The sequence below is a fragment of the Rhyacophila brunnea genome, unplaced genomic scaffold (assembly GCF_057557595.1).
Source record: "Rhyacophila brunnea isolate RB1 unplaced genomic scaffold, BYU_Rbru_1.0 scaffold_15, whole genome shotgun sequence".
Classification (NCBI taxonomy): domain Eukaryota; kingdom Metazoa; phylum Arthropoda; class Insecta; order Trichoptera; family Rhyacophilidae; genus Rhyacophila; species Rhyacophila brunnea.
The window spans coordinates 36,559,988-36,580,280 of NW_028232806.1; the positions used below are offsets into that span (position 1 = coordinate 36,559,988).

The 20,293-nt window shown below is 33.1% G+C and overlaps 1 protein-coding gene across 1 annotated transcript in view; it reads left to right on the forward strand.

The window, feature by feature from the left end:
* The window catches only part of LOC147075289 (multiple PDZ domain protein-like), a 665,568-nt gene that overhangs the window by 115,567 nt on the left and 529,708 nt on the right, over positions 1-20,293 (forward strand). Inside the window, exon 3 of the mRNA XM_085942916.1 lies at positions 9,169-9,303. Coding sequence (XP_085799042.1) covers positions 9,169-9,303 — 135 coding nt within the window. The remainder of the gene's footprint in view (positions 1-9,168; positions 9,304-20,293) is intronic.

The following is a 20,293-nucleotide window of genomic DNA, read 5'->3' on the forward strand; positions in this document are numbered from 1 at the left end:
TTAATAAAATAATACGTAACACTGGACCATGAGTAAATAAATCGCGCGTTTTCATAGCATGACCTCTAATAAAAATATAATATTTAGACTGGCAATTCATTATGATAAAGGTTATTGATATAGGAATTATTATATTTATATAAAAAAAAACACTTGTGAGAAAGTGCTATAAATGTTTATGGAAAATCGATTTTCTTGTTGAACAATACAACCCAAAAAAAAAACAAAAACGTGACTGAATTATAAAAATAAAACATAAAATAATATTTATATTTTAACAGCTAACAAAATAATAAAAATGGAGGCAAGCTGTTTTAAGGCTGGCAACATAAAATCGCGACCCCCGCGGCGATACGTGTGAGAGAAAGGCTAAGAAAAATCTCATTTTCTTGGAAATTTTAACGATAATTCTCACCCGGAAATAAGCTGGGCAGTTTCTCTCAATGAATGGTTCGTGCGGCCTTGTCAATTCTTCTTCTTTTTTTGTTTCAACCCTCTCTAATTCGTTTCTCGTTTTCCAAAAGTGGTACACCCTTAACATCTGGGGTTTCAATTACAGGAAACTAATCATTTATAAAAGCTTCGTTTAATAAAACATTATGTGTATTCTTGCGATAATTTATGTTTAAACGGTTGTAGACACAAATTTATTTAATTACTTTCTTTATGCTTGGTAGAAGGCTATCTTAATTAAATAAATAATTGATTTCTGTTTTAAACCACATTGATTATTTTATTTTTAAATCAACACACATTAATTTATTTACCGATTTAATAAAAAAAAATCGGTGTGTGTACTTATGTACGCGCATTAGAAGTTACACTTTTTTGGCGTAACAAAACAATAATTATTATTGTCTTCAATTATTATAAACCGCTATTAAATAAATTGACATGGGATATACGACAAATATTATCCTAAACTGTAAAAATATGTATTTTTGTGTAGGACGTGTCTAAATATTGTAAATTTACAACATACCATTGTTTGAATTATTTACCAACTCAATATTCACAAAATTTATTTACTTATTGATATATAATTTTACTCATAAATAATACTTACATAAAATATAGCCTCAAATCTTAATACACAATCTTTACAATGAAAAAGTTTTATGAATATAAATTAACAGTGTAGAATGTTATTCTCCAGAAATTTGTTTATAAACATACGTATATATTATGACAAATTATTGGTTATGTTTACAACACGTGCTCTTTACTTGGTTGTATTGAATGACTAACTAAATGACACTACGCGGACCGAAATGAATATCATCATAATAATAAATTGCGCTGCATCGGCGTGCGCAACTACCGTCCCACGCCAAATGCGTTACATCGGCGCGCGCAACTTTGTCACACGCCAAAAATACACTCTGATCTGTTTTCCCAAATGCGTCAAAAGAAGTATAACTTCAAAAATATTTTGCTATTCCTTTCTGACAAATATTTAATAATACACAAGGAATAGTAAACACGGATCATTGAAAACATTCAATTTACAAACTTAACAAGCATTTCTTTTATTTCTTCGTGGGTTCATTTACAATCCGTATATACTGGTAAATATTAATTTTCATGTTCCCACCAATATCACTCGTCACTCTACGGTCTTCATGATTCCCCGTCGCAAGACGGATGTGATATTCCACGATGCTGTGTATCGTGCGATTACCTTGTTTAATGGCACCATAAAAGTTGATTTATTTTTTTATTAATTATATCATGTTTGATAACGTGTTAAATAGGTTAAATTTAAAATTGTATTTATTATTTTACTTTAATATCTACATAAGAACATACCTTCTTGTTATATTGGTTGTTGTTTGTAATTAAGTCATTTTTATAATTTGTATTTATTATGTATTATGGCGCATTGGCCAATCGCTGTAATGCCATAATACTCTTTTTTCTAAATATATAAATATTAACATGTACTTACAAGCTTGGGTAATTTATTAACAAATTTACCTAAGTACCTACTAGTTACTAGTAGATTTTTTTGATATAACATGGTGTTTTTTGAGTAGGTATATTTATTTTGATAATTGCTTTCAATGTAAGTTACATAGCATATGTCGCTATAATTGCTATTTATATTTCAAATCATTTGTCTCAGTAGGTACTGAAGACGGTTATCACTGAAATCACAGAGGTTGCCAAAAATTTTTATACCGATCCTGCGATCCCTTTAGTAATTGTTAATTCAGTCGCTTCCTTAATGGTGCTGCTCCATCTGGAAGACGTACACTCCCGCGGCTTTCTCCGTTTAACGCTACCAGATATCACCTTTTCTCTCCAGGTTGTTTGGATCTCTTATTACTATGTGACCGAAGAATTGGGGAACGCGTCTCTTTAAGTTGGCCGAGAGACTTTATTTGGTGGCAATGTCTTCCAGTATAGACATTTGTATGCCTAGTCGTCCATGAAATGCGAAGGATTCTTCACTGGCACCAGAACATAATATCAATTCTCTTTATATCGAATTTCGTACATGTCAAGGTTTCAAAATCGTACAGGAACATTCATTTACGCAAGGGAATGTTATATTACAGAGTAAAGTATAAATTATTTATTTTATAAGCCGTATGATGAATCGTTCAACCCATAGCTTTATATGTGGCTGATCTTACGAATCGGCCACTGTCGGTGCAATTAAAAAACTTATTTTTTAAATTGTGATAAATCTAAATATCATATTTTTTGTATTTTATTAAATATTTTAACTAATCATGTAAGATATTATATTAATTGAGGGAATATTTCGGCATAACATACTATAGTAGTAGTAGTTTCTCAATACCATTTTTATACGCTGTCTATTAAGGTGCTATTTTTTTTAATATAGATTTTTCTAAGACCTCTACGTGAGGTATTTTACTAATTGCTGTTTCAGAGTACTAGCAAAAACAGAGACGTGAGTATTCTACACTCTGAGAAATGTTCGCTGTCATTTCACCTTTACATTTTTTGGATACACTCGTCACTTAAACCAGCGTTTGCATACATATAAATAACAGTATGTATACTTTACAAATTTCATCAAAATAATAAACTCATTTCACTCTTTACGGTTTCTAGTTCTTAGCTGCGACGTACAGCCGAACTTGTGAATTTGTCGATCAAGCGATGTTGTAGTAGTTTAATGCCCCACTGTATTGTTTCATTTGATTGTAGGTACACTTGCCGAATGACATGTATGGCCTTAGTCATCTTATCTGCTTCATTCAATTCGATCAATAATAAAGCCGGCTAGTATTTAGGTTTTTGAGGTTGCCAATTTTTATATCCAGCCAGTGTAAGTACGATTAAGATCTAAAAAAGTTTTTATCAAGATTACGATAGGTCAATGTCTACCTGCTAAATGTATGGCAATCGTTAGCATTGTTTTTATAAATTTTATTTTGATTATTTCGAGTAAAAATTGTACATTTTATCATATCCGTATTTTATAAAGCACGCGAGTACCTACATTATGTCTTCTTCTTCTTCTTCTTCCACGGCACTACATCCCTGGGTGGGATTTGGCCTCCACTATAACCGCTCTCCACTCAATCCGGTCTCTCGCCACACTTCTCCAGTTACCGGGTCTTCCTATATGAAGCCAGTCCACTTCTACAGCGTCAGCCCATCTCTTTCTTGGACGGCCTCTGGGTCTCTTCCGTTTGGGGTAGCCACTTCGTCATGATCATTGGCGCTCTAACTTATGGCATTCTCTCCGCATGTCCCGTCCATCGTAGTCTTTGGGACTTACAGTATCTTGTAATTGTTTGCTGTTCAATTAGCTCTTCCAACTCGTGGTTAATTTTTATTCTGTAGTTCCTATTTTCCAACGTGGGTCTAAAGATTTTTCGGAGTATTTTGTGCTCGAAGACAGCTAATTTATTTTTTTCGTTTTGAGTTAAGCACCGAGTCTCACAGCCATAAGTGACCAATGGCTTTATAAATGTTTTATATATTAGAAGTTTACTTCTTCGGCCTAGAATTTTCGTACATCTTGCAATCGATTTATAACTAACTTCCCGACTAGCTAGACATTTGAAACTTTTAAAATAATTATATCAGAACACGATGCCGATGCATTTTTTAATACTTTTAGCAATCTTTAAGTAGAATTTAATTCATTTTCAGTTAATTTTGTTTTGTATGAAAAGTTATTTCGATACCATTATTGGTTGCTAGGGGGTCCTAGCATCTAAATTTTTAATATATACGTGCACTGCTATGGAAATCAATATGAAATGACATTTCATTATTCAGTATTTCTATCAAGTACAAATATTTTTGATCGTTTAAGCTAGTCAAGTCAAGTTTATATGATTCAGCAGAAAATTTAAAAACGTTGTATTTAAAAAGTTGTTTTTATTTTGAAATTATTATTAAATTTAAAATATTATAAAGCATTCAATAATATAGCAGAGTGGTTACGTCAGTTCCAAATTGAATTAATATTTTAAATAATGAATAGTTTGGCTTTGAAATTTGAAAACAGTAGTGGGCTTCAAAATCTATAGTGTTCGATTTTTAAATTTAAAAAAAAGTTAACTAGAGATAGATACTTATATAAACATAAATCTTGCACCTACTTTAATTAATTTATTTTATGAATATATGCATGAAGTTGATATGAGTATACGACTAACTAACATAATTTTTATATAAGCATACCTTGATAACACTATTAATTAGTAGTGACAAGCTTTTTTTCCATAGCGTTATTTCATTATTTGTGTGAGTATACTTTTTATATAAGTTTTGCTTAAAGCTAGCCTATCTAATATTCTACTTTGTGCCACCCCTAATCCACATTATAATATAAATGACTTCTTTGATCTCGTTAGATTTAATTGTGACACCACACACGTTCAATCTAATCGGACTTTGTGAGACTTTTCTTCTCTCGGCTTACACCGCCAGGCCATTTCAATTCTTCTGGCGACAAAACGTACGCAAGGATATGGCGCAGTGGCGGAACTACAAATCTGTTACCCCTCCTGCCATAAAATAGCACCTTTTATATTGATAAAAATTTGTTATAAGATTTTGGGGATGATTTTGGCTATATTAGCCTGTTTATCGTTGTTCTAACGAAGTATGAAGTGCTGAGTTTAAACCAGAGTCTGAGTTTATTATGCCAAGACTAGGGATTACAATACCGGTATTGCAGTCCTTATAAATACCGAAATACCGGTTTTAGAAATCCAAAATACCGGAATTTTCGGTATTTAGAAAGTACATTCGTTTACGTTTTTGAAAATGAATTATAAGTTATATGCTGGTAAAAATGCAAATATTCTGAGTGAATCCAATAGGGGTGTAAAAAAATAAAAGAAATTTCATCAAATATATTTATATTAAGTAATTGTCGCGATCAATTATCATAATATTATTTCGAAATAGAAAACATCCTTGACAAAAATGTAAAATTATTTTATAATAATTATTGATGACTGGACAAGCGTTGATTTTAAGAAGCTTTTCCTGCAGCCGGGACTTATTTGTATTTGATGAACTTTTGAGGGCTTTAATTAAAATTATCAAAATATTCAAATTATTCGTAAAAAATCACTAGTTCTACAATAATTATGATCAATACATATTTTTTAATGTCAACATAATAAATGTAGGTACTTAGGTACGTAGGTTTTTGCTATAAAATAATATTTAAAAAAGATTTTAATAGCTATATTTCTTGAGAAGCACCTACTTCTGTTAATACCGGTATTCAATAAGAATTGAATTCAATAAGGTATTGACATTTTCATTCGGTATTGCAATCCCTAGCCAGGACGTTCTTCTTCAGCCTCGCTTATCAGAAATCTTTCATTTTATGATAAGATACTAGAGTCATGGCCCCCAAAAGAGGGGGAGCTGATAGGGCTCAAGTTTGAGGGCTCGGGCTCAGGAAAGGCCCACTATGGCGGGTTGACCAGATAAGTGAAATAAACACACATCACAAATGTCTTTTAATAGTAAAAAAAGTCGCTATTCTCCTTCTAGTCAATCATTAAAAATATGTTGTTATGTGATGCAACTTTTTTATTATTAATTATATCAATACTCGACATCTCCATAATTTATCTAACCAATATAAGTATCAAACATCGCTAAAAAGAATACCCTTAATTTTACCTCGCATCACACTGCCTTTAACCTAAACTAAACACTAAACTATGTCAGTCATACGTATTTGTTTTGATTTAAATAAGTCTATAATTTACAGATGGTGTTGGTTAGTTTTAAAAATTCAATTAAAACCTGCGAAAACCAAGCCATAATAGATAATAGTCAAAAAATACTCGTCTATCTATAAAATATGTAAAATTATGCAATTAAATCACACATAACTTGGATATTTTATGAAAGAATAATATTTTTATCTTTTATAGTTTGGTTTAGGCAGGGTTTAATAAGTTAAAAAAAATAACCAACAATATGTGTAATATATATTTTAAATCCAATAAAAACAAATAAGTATGAATGAATAAGTGTGCACAATTTTATCGAAACGCCAAGAATATACCAAGTGTATTATGGTGTGGATTAGACAGAGTTTAATTAATTTTTAAAAACTAATCAACACCATCTGTAAATTGTAGTCTTAGTTCAATAATAATTACAAAATAAAAAGAACTTTTTATATACAACGTTTTTAAATTTTCTGTTGAATCATGTAAACTTGACTTTAAACGACCAACAAATTTTTTACTTGATAGAAATAATACTGAAATGTCATTTTGACATTTCATATCGATTTCCATAGTAACGCACGTATATATTAGTAATTTAGTTGCTAAGACCCCAGACCCTTAGCAACCAATAATAGTGGATTGGATTATGGATTTCTTCCGAAATAACTTTTCATACAAAACAGAATTAACTGAAAATGAATTTAATTCTACTTAAAGATAGCTAAAAGTATTAAAAGAATGCATTGGCATCGTGTTCTGATATATTCTAAAAGTTTCAAATGTCTAGCTGGTCGGATGTTAGTTAAAAATCGATTGCAAGATTTGTACTGGATAAACAACCACCGGACAAATAAGAATACGACCTAATAAAAACGCTGTAAACACAAATACGTATGACTAACAAAGTTTAATGTGCATTATTTATGGCGGATCTTAACAGCCTACCTCCATCCTTCGCCACTGGCTCCTTGCCCGATTGGTCGGAACCGTTCCGCCGCTGTTAAGGTCGGTTTTCTTATAGATTTTTTTACCCGCTGAAACTTTGCCACTGCGGACAAACCATTAATAACGAAACAATATCAGTGAAAACTTGGCCGCGGGGGTGCGCAAGGAAGGGGGTGATATCCCCCACGGAGGAATTAAACTCTCCGCTCTCGTGCTGGGAATAACTTGTGTTGGCTTTTTTTCATACTTATATTTATTTTGATAAACGACTGTTGTTAGTTCGCGTTTACGACGCTACGAAGTAAATTCTGGTCTTGGCTCCTGGTAATCTTTCATATTGTCATGATGGCACGCGATGCACTGGAATAGTAGGTATTTAAATTCATAGAGCCTCTTGAAAATAATATCACAACAAATGGGTTACGTCTTATCATACTTGAACATACCAAATGCTACGTGAATTATTGGTCTATCAGATATTAAGCCTGTTTTTCACTGGTAAAAGATCAGAAATCGCATGGTATTAGGTAAGGAAGCTTAAGTTGTGATCAAATTGAAATGCATGTCACGTCACTGTCAGTGCGACCAAATTTAGTATATGGTTTTTGTATTGATAAAAATTCGTAATAGGATTTTGGGGATGATTTTGGCTATATTAGCATTTTTATCGTTGTTCTAACGAGGTATGCAGTGCTGAGTTTAAACCAGAGTCTTAAGTTGTGATCAAATTGAGATGCATGTCACGTCACTCTCACGGCGACAAATTTAGTCTATGGTTTCGTTATTTTGCGGAATATTTTGAACGATCACTACCTCTCTAAATTCAATTATAGAGAGTGCCAACTCTAATGTATTAGTATTTTGAATTATTAATAATTATCCTTGCTAATTTCAATGAATTTTAACAGTTTCTACGTGTGCGGACGTTAAAATTACTTGCAATATTATATCCATAGATAATATTTTGAACAGAACCCAACCTGAAAACCATAGATAATAGACAATATTCTAATAGAAAATACATAGTGCCAACGACTAAAAACAAAAAACGTGATTTTGACATGATTCGAAAAAGTATAATAAGAAAAACGACATTACACAGTTTTTCCCGCAGCGGCAGCTTACTGTGACGTCACGTGATAGTCCGCTACATGCACTTTAATATATTTTGCGCTTTAATGTCATATGGTATATCAAATAAAAAAATAATATGTATACTAAATCCAAATTTTACTAGAGAGTTCAGTAATAACTCTTGTTACATAACCGCATGGATTCTGTCAACGTCTTTAAACGTCAACGTCAAACGACTTTGCTTCGCCATGCACTGGTCATACAAAAACAATATAATATGCACTACAGATCTCACATGGCAGTAGGAGTGGGACGTGGTAATGTAATGAGTAGAATAGCGTGACCTTGTAGTAAATCCAAACTAATCGCAGTTAAAAATCTTAGATCAACCGACGAAATTTCAAAAGATGAGACAGTCGACATTTTATAACATAGAAGATGTAATTCGTACAGTTTTTAATAGTTTAAAATAGCAATGTACTTATATACATAATAATGTTTCAGGCTAAAGACCCATCTACAGAACAGTCGACTGTAACTAAGCTATAAGATTCGGATACTCTGTTCACAATCCATGGCTATTAATTGTGATAAAACGAGACGGTATACAATATGTCAATATCTGTAAGTTTCTCGTCTCTTTTCATTTCCGGCAGTGGCGTAGACATCCTATATCTTCACTTTCATTTACAAATTTTACCACTATCTCGATAGAACCTGTATTTTAGGCACTACAACAGGCCACGAGTAAACCAATTACAACATAGAAACACACAAGCTAGAGTCTTATATAATAATATGTAAGTATCTTGACCTCACCGGGGATTGAACATAAATCCATTGGTATGATAAGCCAGAGCCTTACGCTTAGTACTATTAGGACAATCTTTAATGTCTTTGATTATTACGTATATTTTTAAATATGTAATTTTCTACGTTTTTCTTGTTGTAGGTGAACAGTGACTGGGCCCAAGTGGAGGTGATCGAACTTGAAAATGACGGGAGCGGTCTCGCTTTCGGCATCATCGGGGGCCGAAGCACCGGGGTCGTTGTCAAGACCATCCTGCCTGGGGGCGTCGCTGATAGGGTAAGAAAAAATACTCATTTAACAACCGTATCAACACAATATCATCAGGTTCAGCGCTGATAAAGGCCGTCTAAAACGGGTTTAATGTATTTAATTTCATTTGGCATTTTAGCTGATATTCTTCTGCAAACCAAGGAAAATGGGGGGGGGGGGGTACGACTTTCTCGACATTGAAATCTTCCCTGTAAAATATAGTTCGTATGTACCTACTAACAAACCGCCATTTGGCTCTTGACGAATACGGAGAGGAATTGCTGGAGAGAGGGGTGGATTGTTTTTGGAGAGGGGTGGGGGGGGGGTATTGCTTTATGATGAAGACTGATTTGGTGAATTGATTTGTTGACACAGTAGACATTACAAGATAAGCATAATATATTATGTTTGATTACATTAGTATAATGGAATCAAGTCGCGACGGCCACCGAATTTAAAGTCTCTTATTCCTATTAATAAGTGTATGTGATACACTGATATTAAATGAGCGTCAATGCATAAACTGAGAGCAGTTATCAATATACGACGTATGACGTATTCTTGACACGTGTTTAAATTTATTCCGTATTCTTCCTTACTCGAGATCAGTTGTCTGCTTCTCCTTACCCGTTAGGTATTTCAGTTACCATGATTACTGAGTTTCCTGATCATTCTATACCTTACAAAGGTTTTACGGCCGTGTGATGATTGAGTCAAAATTAAATAAAAACTCAAGGGTTTTTTACCCGATACTACCTGGGAAGATATAACTCATAATTAACCCTCAGTTGCCTGTTGAAAAGGGTTGTAAAGAATCCGTACAAAAAGTGCTTCGTTAAAAATATTATCATTATTTGTGTGCGTACTTAAATAATTCGCGCGTAATATTTTCATTTTTTTTTCGCTTGCTTAGCAACGCGCCGCCTTCGAAGTTAATTGATTCAATATTAATCATTTCGAGGCAACACAGCGAAGAATTTCCTTCGCTGAACTGGTGCGTGGCAGAGACAATACTAGAACCGGAACCGAACTCTCAAATCCAGCAAAACACATAAAGGTTTAAACCATAGAGGTATTAAATAAAAAAGGCAAGGAATCGGCTTTCTTATACAACTGAATGAAGCAAGCCAACAATAGCCGACAACTTACGAGAAATAGCGACGCGATAAAAAAAAAAGCAGGGCATCACGGAGGATTTACTTCGGTCATTATAAAGTAGCCATATAATATAATGTTAACGTGGAAATTTTGCCGCAAATTGATTACCAGCATGCCTCACCATACTTTTTCACCATGCTTGCCTGCTTTACCATACTTTCATATAACCTGCCGCCCCTAGGTTTAAACCGTAACCGTTGATTTCTAATCTTGAAGACTCTAAACTGGAACTATGAAAAATGTCAACGTTCTAGAATTTCTAGGTATTGTTTGAAACTTTAATGCGCCAGCTAGACGGCAGCGACTTGTCCACGCGGTATAGTTTGTGCAAAAAATACGGAACACTTTTACAGCGTTTTTCGGTTTGCGCGAGCTACCGTTTTCCCATCCATACATACGGACTTCTCGATACAAACTGGTTTGTGCAGGTAAGCTCGCGGTAAAGCATGAGCGTCTAGCCGGTGCTTAAAACTTTTAATATTTATTTAATAAATGTTACTCGTAGAATAAATTTATTTAGCATTTAATACCAAGAATGTACCAAGAATGGACAGTGATTAACCGCCAAGTGAATGAACACTAGGCTGGATGGTCGTAGGTCGATAGCCAGACACAGATTTCTGTATTTGGATGGTGCCAACAAATATGTTAGAGTTGCCCACGTAGACATCAGCTGGAAGAAACTGAGACACAAAGAAGATAAAAGAAGTTCTTGATGGAGGCTAGGACCCTCCCTAAGTTCTGGTGCCATTTATGATGATGAAGCAGAGTATATTAGCCTCCACGGGGTGGACGTGAGATTAAAAACTGTTTTTACTTTGTATATTGTGTTTTTACTTTGTATATTACTTTAAATATTTGGATCGTTGCACCGAATCAAATACACATTGAGACGACATGCATTCAAGTGGCCCACATATTCAAGTGCGTAAAGCACCGGGTTCTCATCTGTGAGCTTCAGGTTTGATCCCTGGTGAGGTTACAATACATTTATATGAATTCCTCAAAACCTGGGCATTTATATGATTGTTTCACTTCTACTACTTACTGACACACTGTTTCATTGCACTACTGTCAGTAGGCAGCATGTCCTGTATAAGCCCTTATATAAGGATTATTTTGGTTAATTATTATAATTATAAAAAACGAAATCGATTTCATGGACCGCTCTATAAACTAGGGGTGCAATTAAGATATTATACCTTCTGATCTAATATTTTATGTGATTTTTTACTAAAATGATAAAACCATAATATTATGCTCGAACTGCTAAGAATATTTTTCAATATTTACTTTTCGAGTTCAATAAATGAAATTAGATTTAACAGTTTTGCACACACCTTTGACACGGGAGAGGTTCTACGTTAAATAAAATACATATTAATAAGCAGGATGTCCTAGACCCAGCTCCAGATCCCCGTTGAACCACAACTGACAAGCAAAATATCCAGTAAGTTGTCCAGTCCATCGGCCTGGTTTTTATTTAATATGAAGTTGGTGCAGCATATTTGGTAGCTAGTCAAATGGGGATTTTTATACTTTGCAAATAGAATGAAAAGAAAAGCTGCAAAAAACTTATGATTTTTGTATTCGCGGAACCGAACCCTATTCGATTTTTCTACTAGAACTGTGTCATGAATCGAACCTTAAAATGTGTTAGTTCTAACAGCTCTGTTGTAAGAGAGGGCTAAAAGAGTTTCTCCACAGGGCGCGATAGATTTATGTAATCATTAACTGGGCAAACTTTTTTGTAGGACGGGGACTTCAACTGACGAAGGAAGGGAAGTTAATTAATAGTAATTATTAATTTGAGTCGGTTGGTTGGCAATTCGAGGGTTGTATTGGAATTTGAAATTATTCTATTTCCATAAATAAATCACTTACAAAACTCATTTAAAGTAAGAAATTGTTTTTAACTCGTTAATGCCTTTCGACATGGACATACAAATTTAGATGCCTTAGGCGTTCGAGGGTTATTTTTAGTTTTAGTTTTATTTTATTTGTTCATTTAATGAATGTTACAGCATCATATATCTATTTATAATAATTTTGTAAGGGGTATGGTTCAGTATATTATGTTTATGTAGAACCATTCCTAATTCAAAATTCTTTATTATGATATCCACTCATTTGATAGGTACAAGATTAAAAAAACCAAAACAAAAGAAGCTCTCAAATACTGTCACTTGTATTCGTATAAAATATTAAAATAAAAAACAAACGAATACCGATTCCATCTTCTGTCACTTGCATAAAATCTATGCTTATATGACAATGTATTCTCTAATATCAGAAAGTGTCATTCTTAAAACGAATTGTTGTTTATCGATTGCAACGAATTTAAAAACATATCAGAACAACTTGGGTTCTCTGAAAATTTTTAAATTGTATTTTGACTGTCTACTTATGATAATTTTTTATTCAGTTTTTCCGAGCTTAGTTAGATGAAAGAATTATTGTTTATTTAACAAATTGAAGTGGGCAAGGTAAATAAACTGCTTTAAAATATACAAATACTTATAAATTAAAATTCTAATGCATTTACGTTTTTACTGTTCCATTTGAACACACGTGGAGTACATTTAGTACATACAAGTACATAAGTTTTGTACTATTCCATTTGAGCACATTGAGTCAAAATATGGAATAGTAAAAAACTTAAATCCGTTAGAATTTGAATTCAAATTCCATCAAGTACCCTCGGTCGATAGTATTAATACTACAATTAATTAAACCTAATGTATTTTTTTCTAGAAAAATATGTGCATGTCAAAATATTTTTTATTTATATCAAGTCCGGTTTTGATGAGATCACAATGCCAAAGCTTATATCGATATAAATATAAATGATTTCAAGGTTCACACATTAATTATAATATTTTCTTCAAAAATCGAATCGATGCGTAATACAAAAAAACCTTTTTATTGTTGAAGTTATACTTCTTTTGGTAGAGAGTGAAATTGAGAGCTTCGCGCGTACACCGTTACGAAAGTGCGCGACAGTATGAAGTAAGCTGCGAATCAGACAGTTGTTACTTTCAAAATAAAAACAATGAGAAATAATTTAGTAATATAAGTTAAAGTGTATAGAAATAAGCCAAACGGCGCTCCGATAAGCTCAAGAAAAATCTTGAGTGTGTAATTTAACAGGATAATTAAGAGCTAGTCGAAGAATCTAGGTTATTCCAAGTTTTGTTTTTATTTTGTTACGCCAAAGAAGTATAACTTCTAACGCGCGTACATAAGTATACACACCGATTTTTTTAGATACGTAGATAATTATTATTAGAAATTAAAATTATCAGTAATATCTCCATTTAGACAACTGTTGGATAACCCGAGATCTGCCGATCAAAATGCGTGAGTGCTAGTCTTAATAGTACAGTGAAACTTATCCTTTCTCAGATTTAGCAAAAAAAAAAACGTGTTAATTAACACTTATTAAATTTACGAAAGTGATTACGATTATCACCTGCGTTATCAGTGGTAATTGCTTTAAAACTATGAAATTATAATAACTCAAAAGGTACGATGACATGGCAATAATGGTAATTAATAATGCCAGTGGCGCCGGAGATGTTATTTCACGTTGGGGAGCAGTAAAATGTAATTAATTGGATTTGTTGGTTAATGCTATCTGCCTACAGAATAAGTAATAATATTGTTTTATCAATGTGTTATAATTATATATTATTACTTTGCGTGTGTACCTACAAGATACAATTTGAATTTCGATATACTAACAATACGATTTATATATTTATAATGGGTTATATATTATGTTTATTAAGGTTTTAACATGTAGAATTTATTAAAAAATATATTATACTAACTCAAGATTTCCAATTATATTCAACAATAATAATATGTAAAATATATTACTGAAGCGCCAATAAAAAATTAAAGATCTTGGCATATTTTTTGACTCACGTTTATCATTTCGCTCACACATCACTTCTATGGCATTGCGTGCGAGCGTGTGTCATGAGACAAGCCAGGCTATTCAAGAATCCAAATGTTTTACGTACACTCTATGTGTCGTTAGTACGGAGTATTCTTGAGTATGGGTCGATTATCTGGAGTCGTTATGAAGTTTCCTATAAGCTTGTTTTAGAGCGTGTTCAGAAGAAATTTCTTCAACATCTTTATTTTAATGTACTTTGATAATTAATATTTTTCTTTTGACAGTTTCTCAAACGAGTATTTTCCGACTAACTTTCTTCAAGGCATGCTCACCTTTCATTCTCTTGAATATCGTAGGTCACTTCTGCTCATAAAGCATTATTTTCTGCTCTCACGTGGTACAGTTTACAATCCTGATATTCAGGTAAATTTGATTTTTATGCACCCGTCAATTACATGCGTGATCGCAACCATTACCTATTTTGGGTGAAAGCTGCTTCGCCATGTCAGGCTCACCAGGCACCAATAGCGAGGGCTGTGCAGCTGGTCAATGCACTCCCTAGAGATGTAGATATTTTTAGCGATGCATTATGTATTTTGTTTTTAAAATTCTATTTTATTGTTTAATTTGTATTTTTTTTGAATTATTGTTGTTTTTTTATTTTATTTCTTTTCTATAACATTATTTTTTCTCTACTAAGTTGATTTACCTGTACTTTTTATTCTAAATTTCATGTTGTGAACGTCTTGAATTTGTTGGTGTCGCCACTGTGGTGTTCGATGTGTGGGTTATTGTGTTGAGGATGATGATGAAGAAATCAAAGATGTATGCAGGAGCGAGTTTTAGTTGCAGCGTAACGATCGGTACAATAGTATAAATACAATGACAGTACATATTATTATCTACTGAGATAGTTACGAGCCAGGTACTTAGATTCGAGTGACATTTTGATAAATCATTATTCATTATTTATACAGTCAAAAGTAATACCTAACATTATATTCCAGTACATAATTATATTGAACGAGTCAGCGGTTTAAATACGAGTAGCTGTGGATTTTATTTATTATTACAGTCATAATATAATATGATACAATGGGAATAGATATAAGACTAATTTTCCATTGCGATACCGTATTTAATATAATAATTTGTTATGTGCTCAATGTGTATTTTTTTTAAATAAATAAATAGATATAAAACAACATCGCACTGTGATATCTGTTCAACCACGTAATCAATCCCGTACATATCCAAAAATGTTGAAATGAATATTCTAGCAGTGATGAAAAGTTCCTACAGGAAGGAGTTAGACTATGAGTAATCAAAAAAAGTGCTTGTACAGTAATATTTATGGCACTTTGAAGTTGAGTTTTGTTTTATCTTCAGTATTTTACTGAAAAAGTTTTAAAAAAGTACATTTACCACTTCTATAATTAATTTTTTAATATGTAGATTTTTATCAATATTTTTTTCCCTTTGGTTTCACAGATCCGTTTATTTGGCGAATATTTTTATACGATTTGTTGAAAGGTTTGTATTGGTATGTTAATAATTATATTATTTCTTTACTGCCAACTTGGAACACGTGAACATGCCCATATTTTTTGTCAAGATGTTTCTTACATAAGCTATAATTTACCAACTTTTTATCACTGGTGGCTTCTTAGACTATAGATACCCATATATATCCATAATTTAAGTTATTTTAAAGAAACACTAGGTCACTTGATATTAAAATACATAATAATATACAAATAAATTATTACAAACATGTATCAACTTAGCTATGACACGTAATACCATCTTCTTGCTTATCAGTATGGCTACCACATTTTAATACAACACACAGAACCATCTTTTCTACTTAATTAACTAAAAATATTTACCACTGACTTTATGTTTAACACAAAAAATAGCAATTTTAGCAACACGGTTATCGACGCTTAGTTCAGCAAACTAAGATTTGGCGGCGACACCGTAGCAAACCATCTCCTACATCTGTAAATCTTTTATCTTACTATAGCGCGTGTCGCAGAGATTATAAGGGTGCCGAATACTTTCTCACTCGCACATATGAATCGTTTTTGTTCAGGCCTTGGGTGGCTTGCTTTTAGTGTATTTATATATCTACTTCATTATATTGCTATGCATTAACACTTTTAGATAGATTTTAAAAATAATTTCTTCTGTATTCACTGTATTCTATTGTTTATTTTTTGTTCGAACTGACATGTTGTGAACAGCTTTAATTACTATATTTTAATAATTATGTCAAAGAAATATAGATTGTTAATAGTACCTAATAAATAAATTATAAAAATAAACAAAAAATATGCATGGAAATAGTCAATCTTTCCGAAATAATATTGTTCTAATATAAACATTTATATTAAAGCTCACCGCACAAACAAACTCTCCCTCGAACGAAAACTTTTGAATTGCGTATATGAGCTTAAATCCAAGGAAGGCTTTGAATTATATTACTTACACACACATCCCTTTATGTAGTAGTAGGTAGTGGAAACTTTGTAAGGGAGTATTAAGTCTCTTCTTGTGGTATGACTGCTGGAAAACTTTCTCGCTTGGCTAACTGTTTTTCACGTTTTTACATGAAAATTTGGCTACTCAGGTAATGGATTGACCTATTGGTATTAAAAAGCTCAAAATTGCCAATCGTTTGGTATTCTACAACATTTTCAAAAGAAATCAGTAGTCAAATAGCAATAGTAAAAGCTTTTATGTTGCTATGTACACACAAATTACGTAACTGTAAGTGAGTCAACCGTATCGCCAACTTTCGACTCTGGCTGCTGAAAACAATTTCATTGTTTTACTAATTTGTCAGACTCATTCTTGTTTAATGAATTTTGGTTTGTTTCAACATCGCAAATTCCTGCAAATCCAGACATGTAAAAATCACGCACCCATAGTATAACATTCCTTTCAATCAAGTTACTATGTAGCTGGTGGTGTTCGATGTGTGGGTTATGACGTCGGGGTCACCAATTTGGGGTTCGAGGATGATGATGAAGAAGTCGAAGATGTATGCAGGAGCGAATTTTATTGGGCGTAACGGTTGGTACAATAGTATGTTACAGCAGTTATGATAGAATACTAAACTTATGATAGGTACGGATCCGAGGTCCGCATGTCGGTACAATCAGAAGTTGGGCGAAGCGATATAGAGACTGCGATGGTAACAGACTGGAAACGTATATTCGAGTGACATTTTGATAAATCATTATTCGTAATTTATACAGTCGAAAGTAATACCTAAACATTATATTCTAGTACATAATTATATTGAACGAGTCAGCTGCTTAAATTCGAGTAGCTGTGAATTTTATTTATTATTACAGTCATAATATAATATGATACTATGAGAATGGACATTAGATTAATTTTCCATTGCGATAACGTGTTTCAAATCGCCATCCAATCTGCTGATACATGTAATAAGTTGTTTACTGGAATATGAGTCGCTGGGAATATATTATTGCGGTCGAATAATTTGATAAATTAAAAATAGATATAATGATCAATAATATACTGACAGCTACACACTCATATACCTATTGTAATATTCAGTCTTTATAGGTAGAAGTATCAAATTATTTTGTGATTATTATGTTATAAAGACAGTGGATAATAAATGGACGATATTTTAATTATTATCTTTTAATGTCTGCAACCCATCACAATTTTTAAGCTAAATGGAATCTGTAAGAACATAAACATAATAAAGACACATTAACATGATAATTTTGGATACCTACTGAAGGCATGTTACAGAACTGTACATCAAAGATAGTTGTGTTTAAGACGTTCTTTTTTTGTGGTCATATTGCCATATTTGTGGCCATATTGAGTATCGAAAATCTGGAGAGACTGTTAGCTAATAGTAAATTCAAAGGACGACAAAGATGTCAAATGATTACACGAGTTTCTCAGTTTCAAGTCTGCAGAGTGCAGAAATGAATGGAGGAGAATCACTGTGGGTATCTTTGCTGTTCCGGTCAATAGAGGCTATTTATAACTCTCAGCAGTACATCAGGACAATAATTACGAAGAAGAAAATATTTTTGAAAGATTTACTAGTATTTATTAATCGATTATTCATGTTATGGGAAGCGTAATGGTTAGTCTCGTACTCCTGGCTAATGGTGGCTGATAATCTTGATACGAGAAAATAGTTGTGATCCAGAAGATGTTATAAATAAATGCTACCATATAGGTAATTGACGGGCGTTAATAAATTCTCTATGTTGCCAGAATTCAAAATCATTCCTTCCGAGAGCATGATAATTTTATTGACCTACGAGCTTAAGTGAAAAGCGAGCATGCCTTGAAGAAAGACAGTCGGGATATTATATTTTAACGTATTATCGAAAGAAAAATATTTATTTGTGAGCAGTCGTCCAAGACTGAGATTGCAGTGCACTCGAGTGTGGTTTAATAAGTTTGCTGAGTTTTAAAAAACTCATGAGAAAGACGAGTAAAGAAAAATCAATAGAAAAAAATAGATAAAGAAAAAAATCAAATAGGAAGCTAAAGTACAGCAATCGAGCTGATTATGTGAAGAGATCTTTATGCTTGTCGAATTACGCCATATTTTTTTATGTAAGTATTAAAGTTGACCTGTGCAGTGACCAGGTTGAACGGCCGTGTGGCTAGTCGTTATCGGACGCTACTAGTGGCTTATTTCTGTACGAAGGTCTCCATAATTTTATTTCAAAAGTTACTCTTAAAACTAGGGACCGAAAAGATTGGAGGGAGTTAGGGGAGGCCTTCATCCAGCATTGGATCGACCCCGGATGATGATGGTGGTGATGAAAGAAAAAATGGATTTAAAATATATCTATCACTAGTAAAGATATTTCATATCTACAGTATCAATGCTTTAGCCGTTAGCAAATAATTAAATATTACTTCACTGATTACTTGAAGTATCAATTTCCATATATAAATTGAACTTTCTCCCTCTCATCTGTAATTTGCAGAATAATAATTATTTGCGAATTTCATTTTGAATTAATTGATACCCTGGAGAGAAGATTACGAATGCAGCGTTATGAATAAGTAATAATGGATATAAAATAATGTAGGAGTTTGGTATTCTTCCTTTGAGGTATACTATTGCACAATCGTCACATCTAGAGTCGGCAATCTTCGATGGGATTCGACTACTTCGGGCTAGGTTATCGAAATGCTCGATGTTGCAATAATGCAGAGGTCAGCATATTTCCCAATTTCAAACCTTTTTTTCAAACCATTTCTCTCCCAATTTACTCATGTACCTTTCATCTATATAAATAGCGAGTCATAGTTGATGAGTTAGTCTTAGTATTAATCACAATCGACTTTGGGATTGGGTGAAGCCAGCAAAGCATCTCCAACCCGGAGCCAGTCTCGGGGACTGTACATGGAAAGCCCTAAACAGACTGAGGAACATCGTAAAGCACGCCCGAGACAATATGGAAAAATGGGGGTTCTCCGATGACTAAACCTACAAGTGCGGTGAAATACAAAGCATGAAGCACCTATTTTCAGGTAAGGTTTGCCTAGTAAGCTGAAAACTCCTACAAGCCGAGGAAAATGGTGTTGTCATCGCTAACTTCTGGAGTATAAATTGTATCTATTGAAGACTCGACACAACGAAGAAGAAGTATCAATATTAAGCTTAGTCCGATCAGTAATCTTTGTCAGTCAGATCTCAGTCTCCGCGTTGCTCTACACAACATCTCATTCATCGAGCTTCGGACCTCGAAACATTAACATAACTGTTGCATTGACTGCGCTGCAATAAAAAAATTACTCCTCCATTCATTGGAGCAACCATCAATCCAATTTTCATGTCAACTTCAGTCACCCCTAAGTGGTGCTTGTCCCTTTACAACGAGACCTGCTAAGCCATCGTTGGTAATTTAAATATTCGACTTAAAAATTACATCA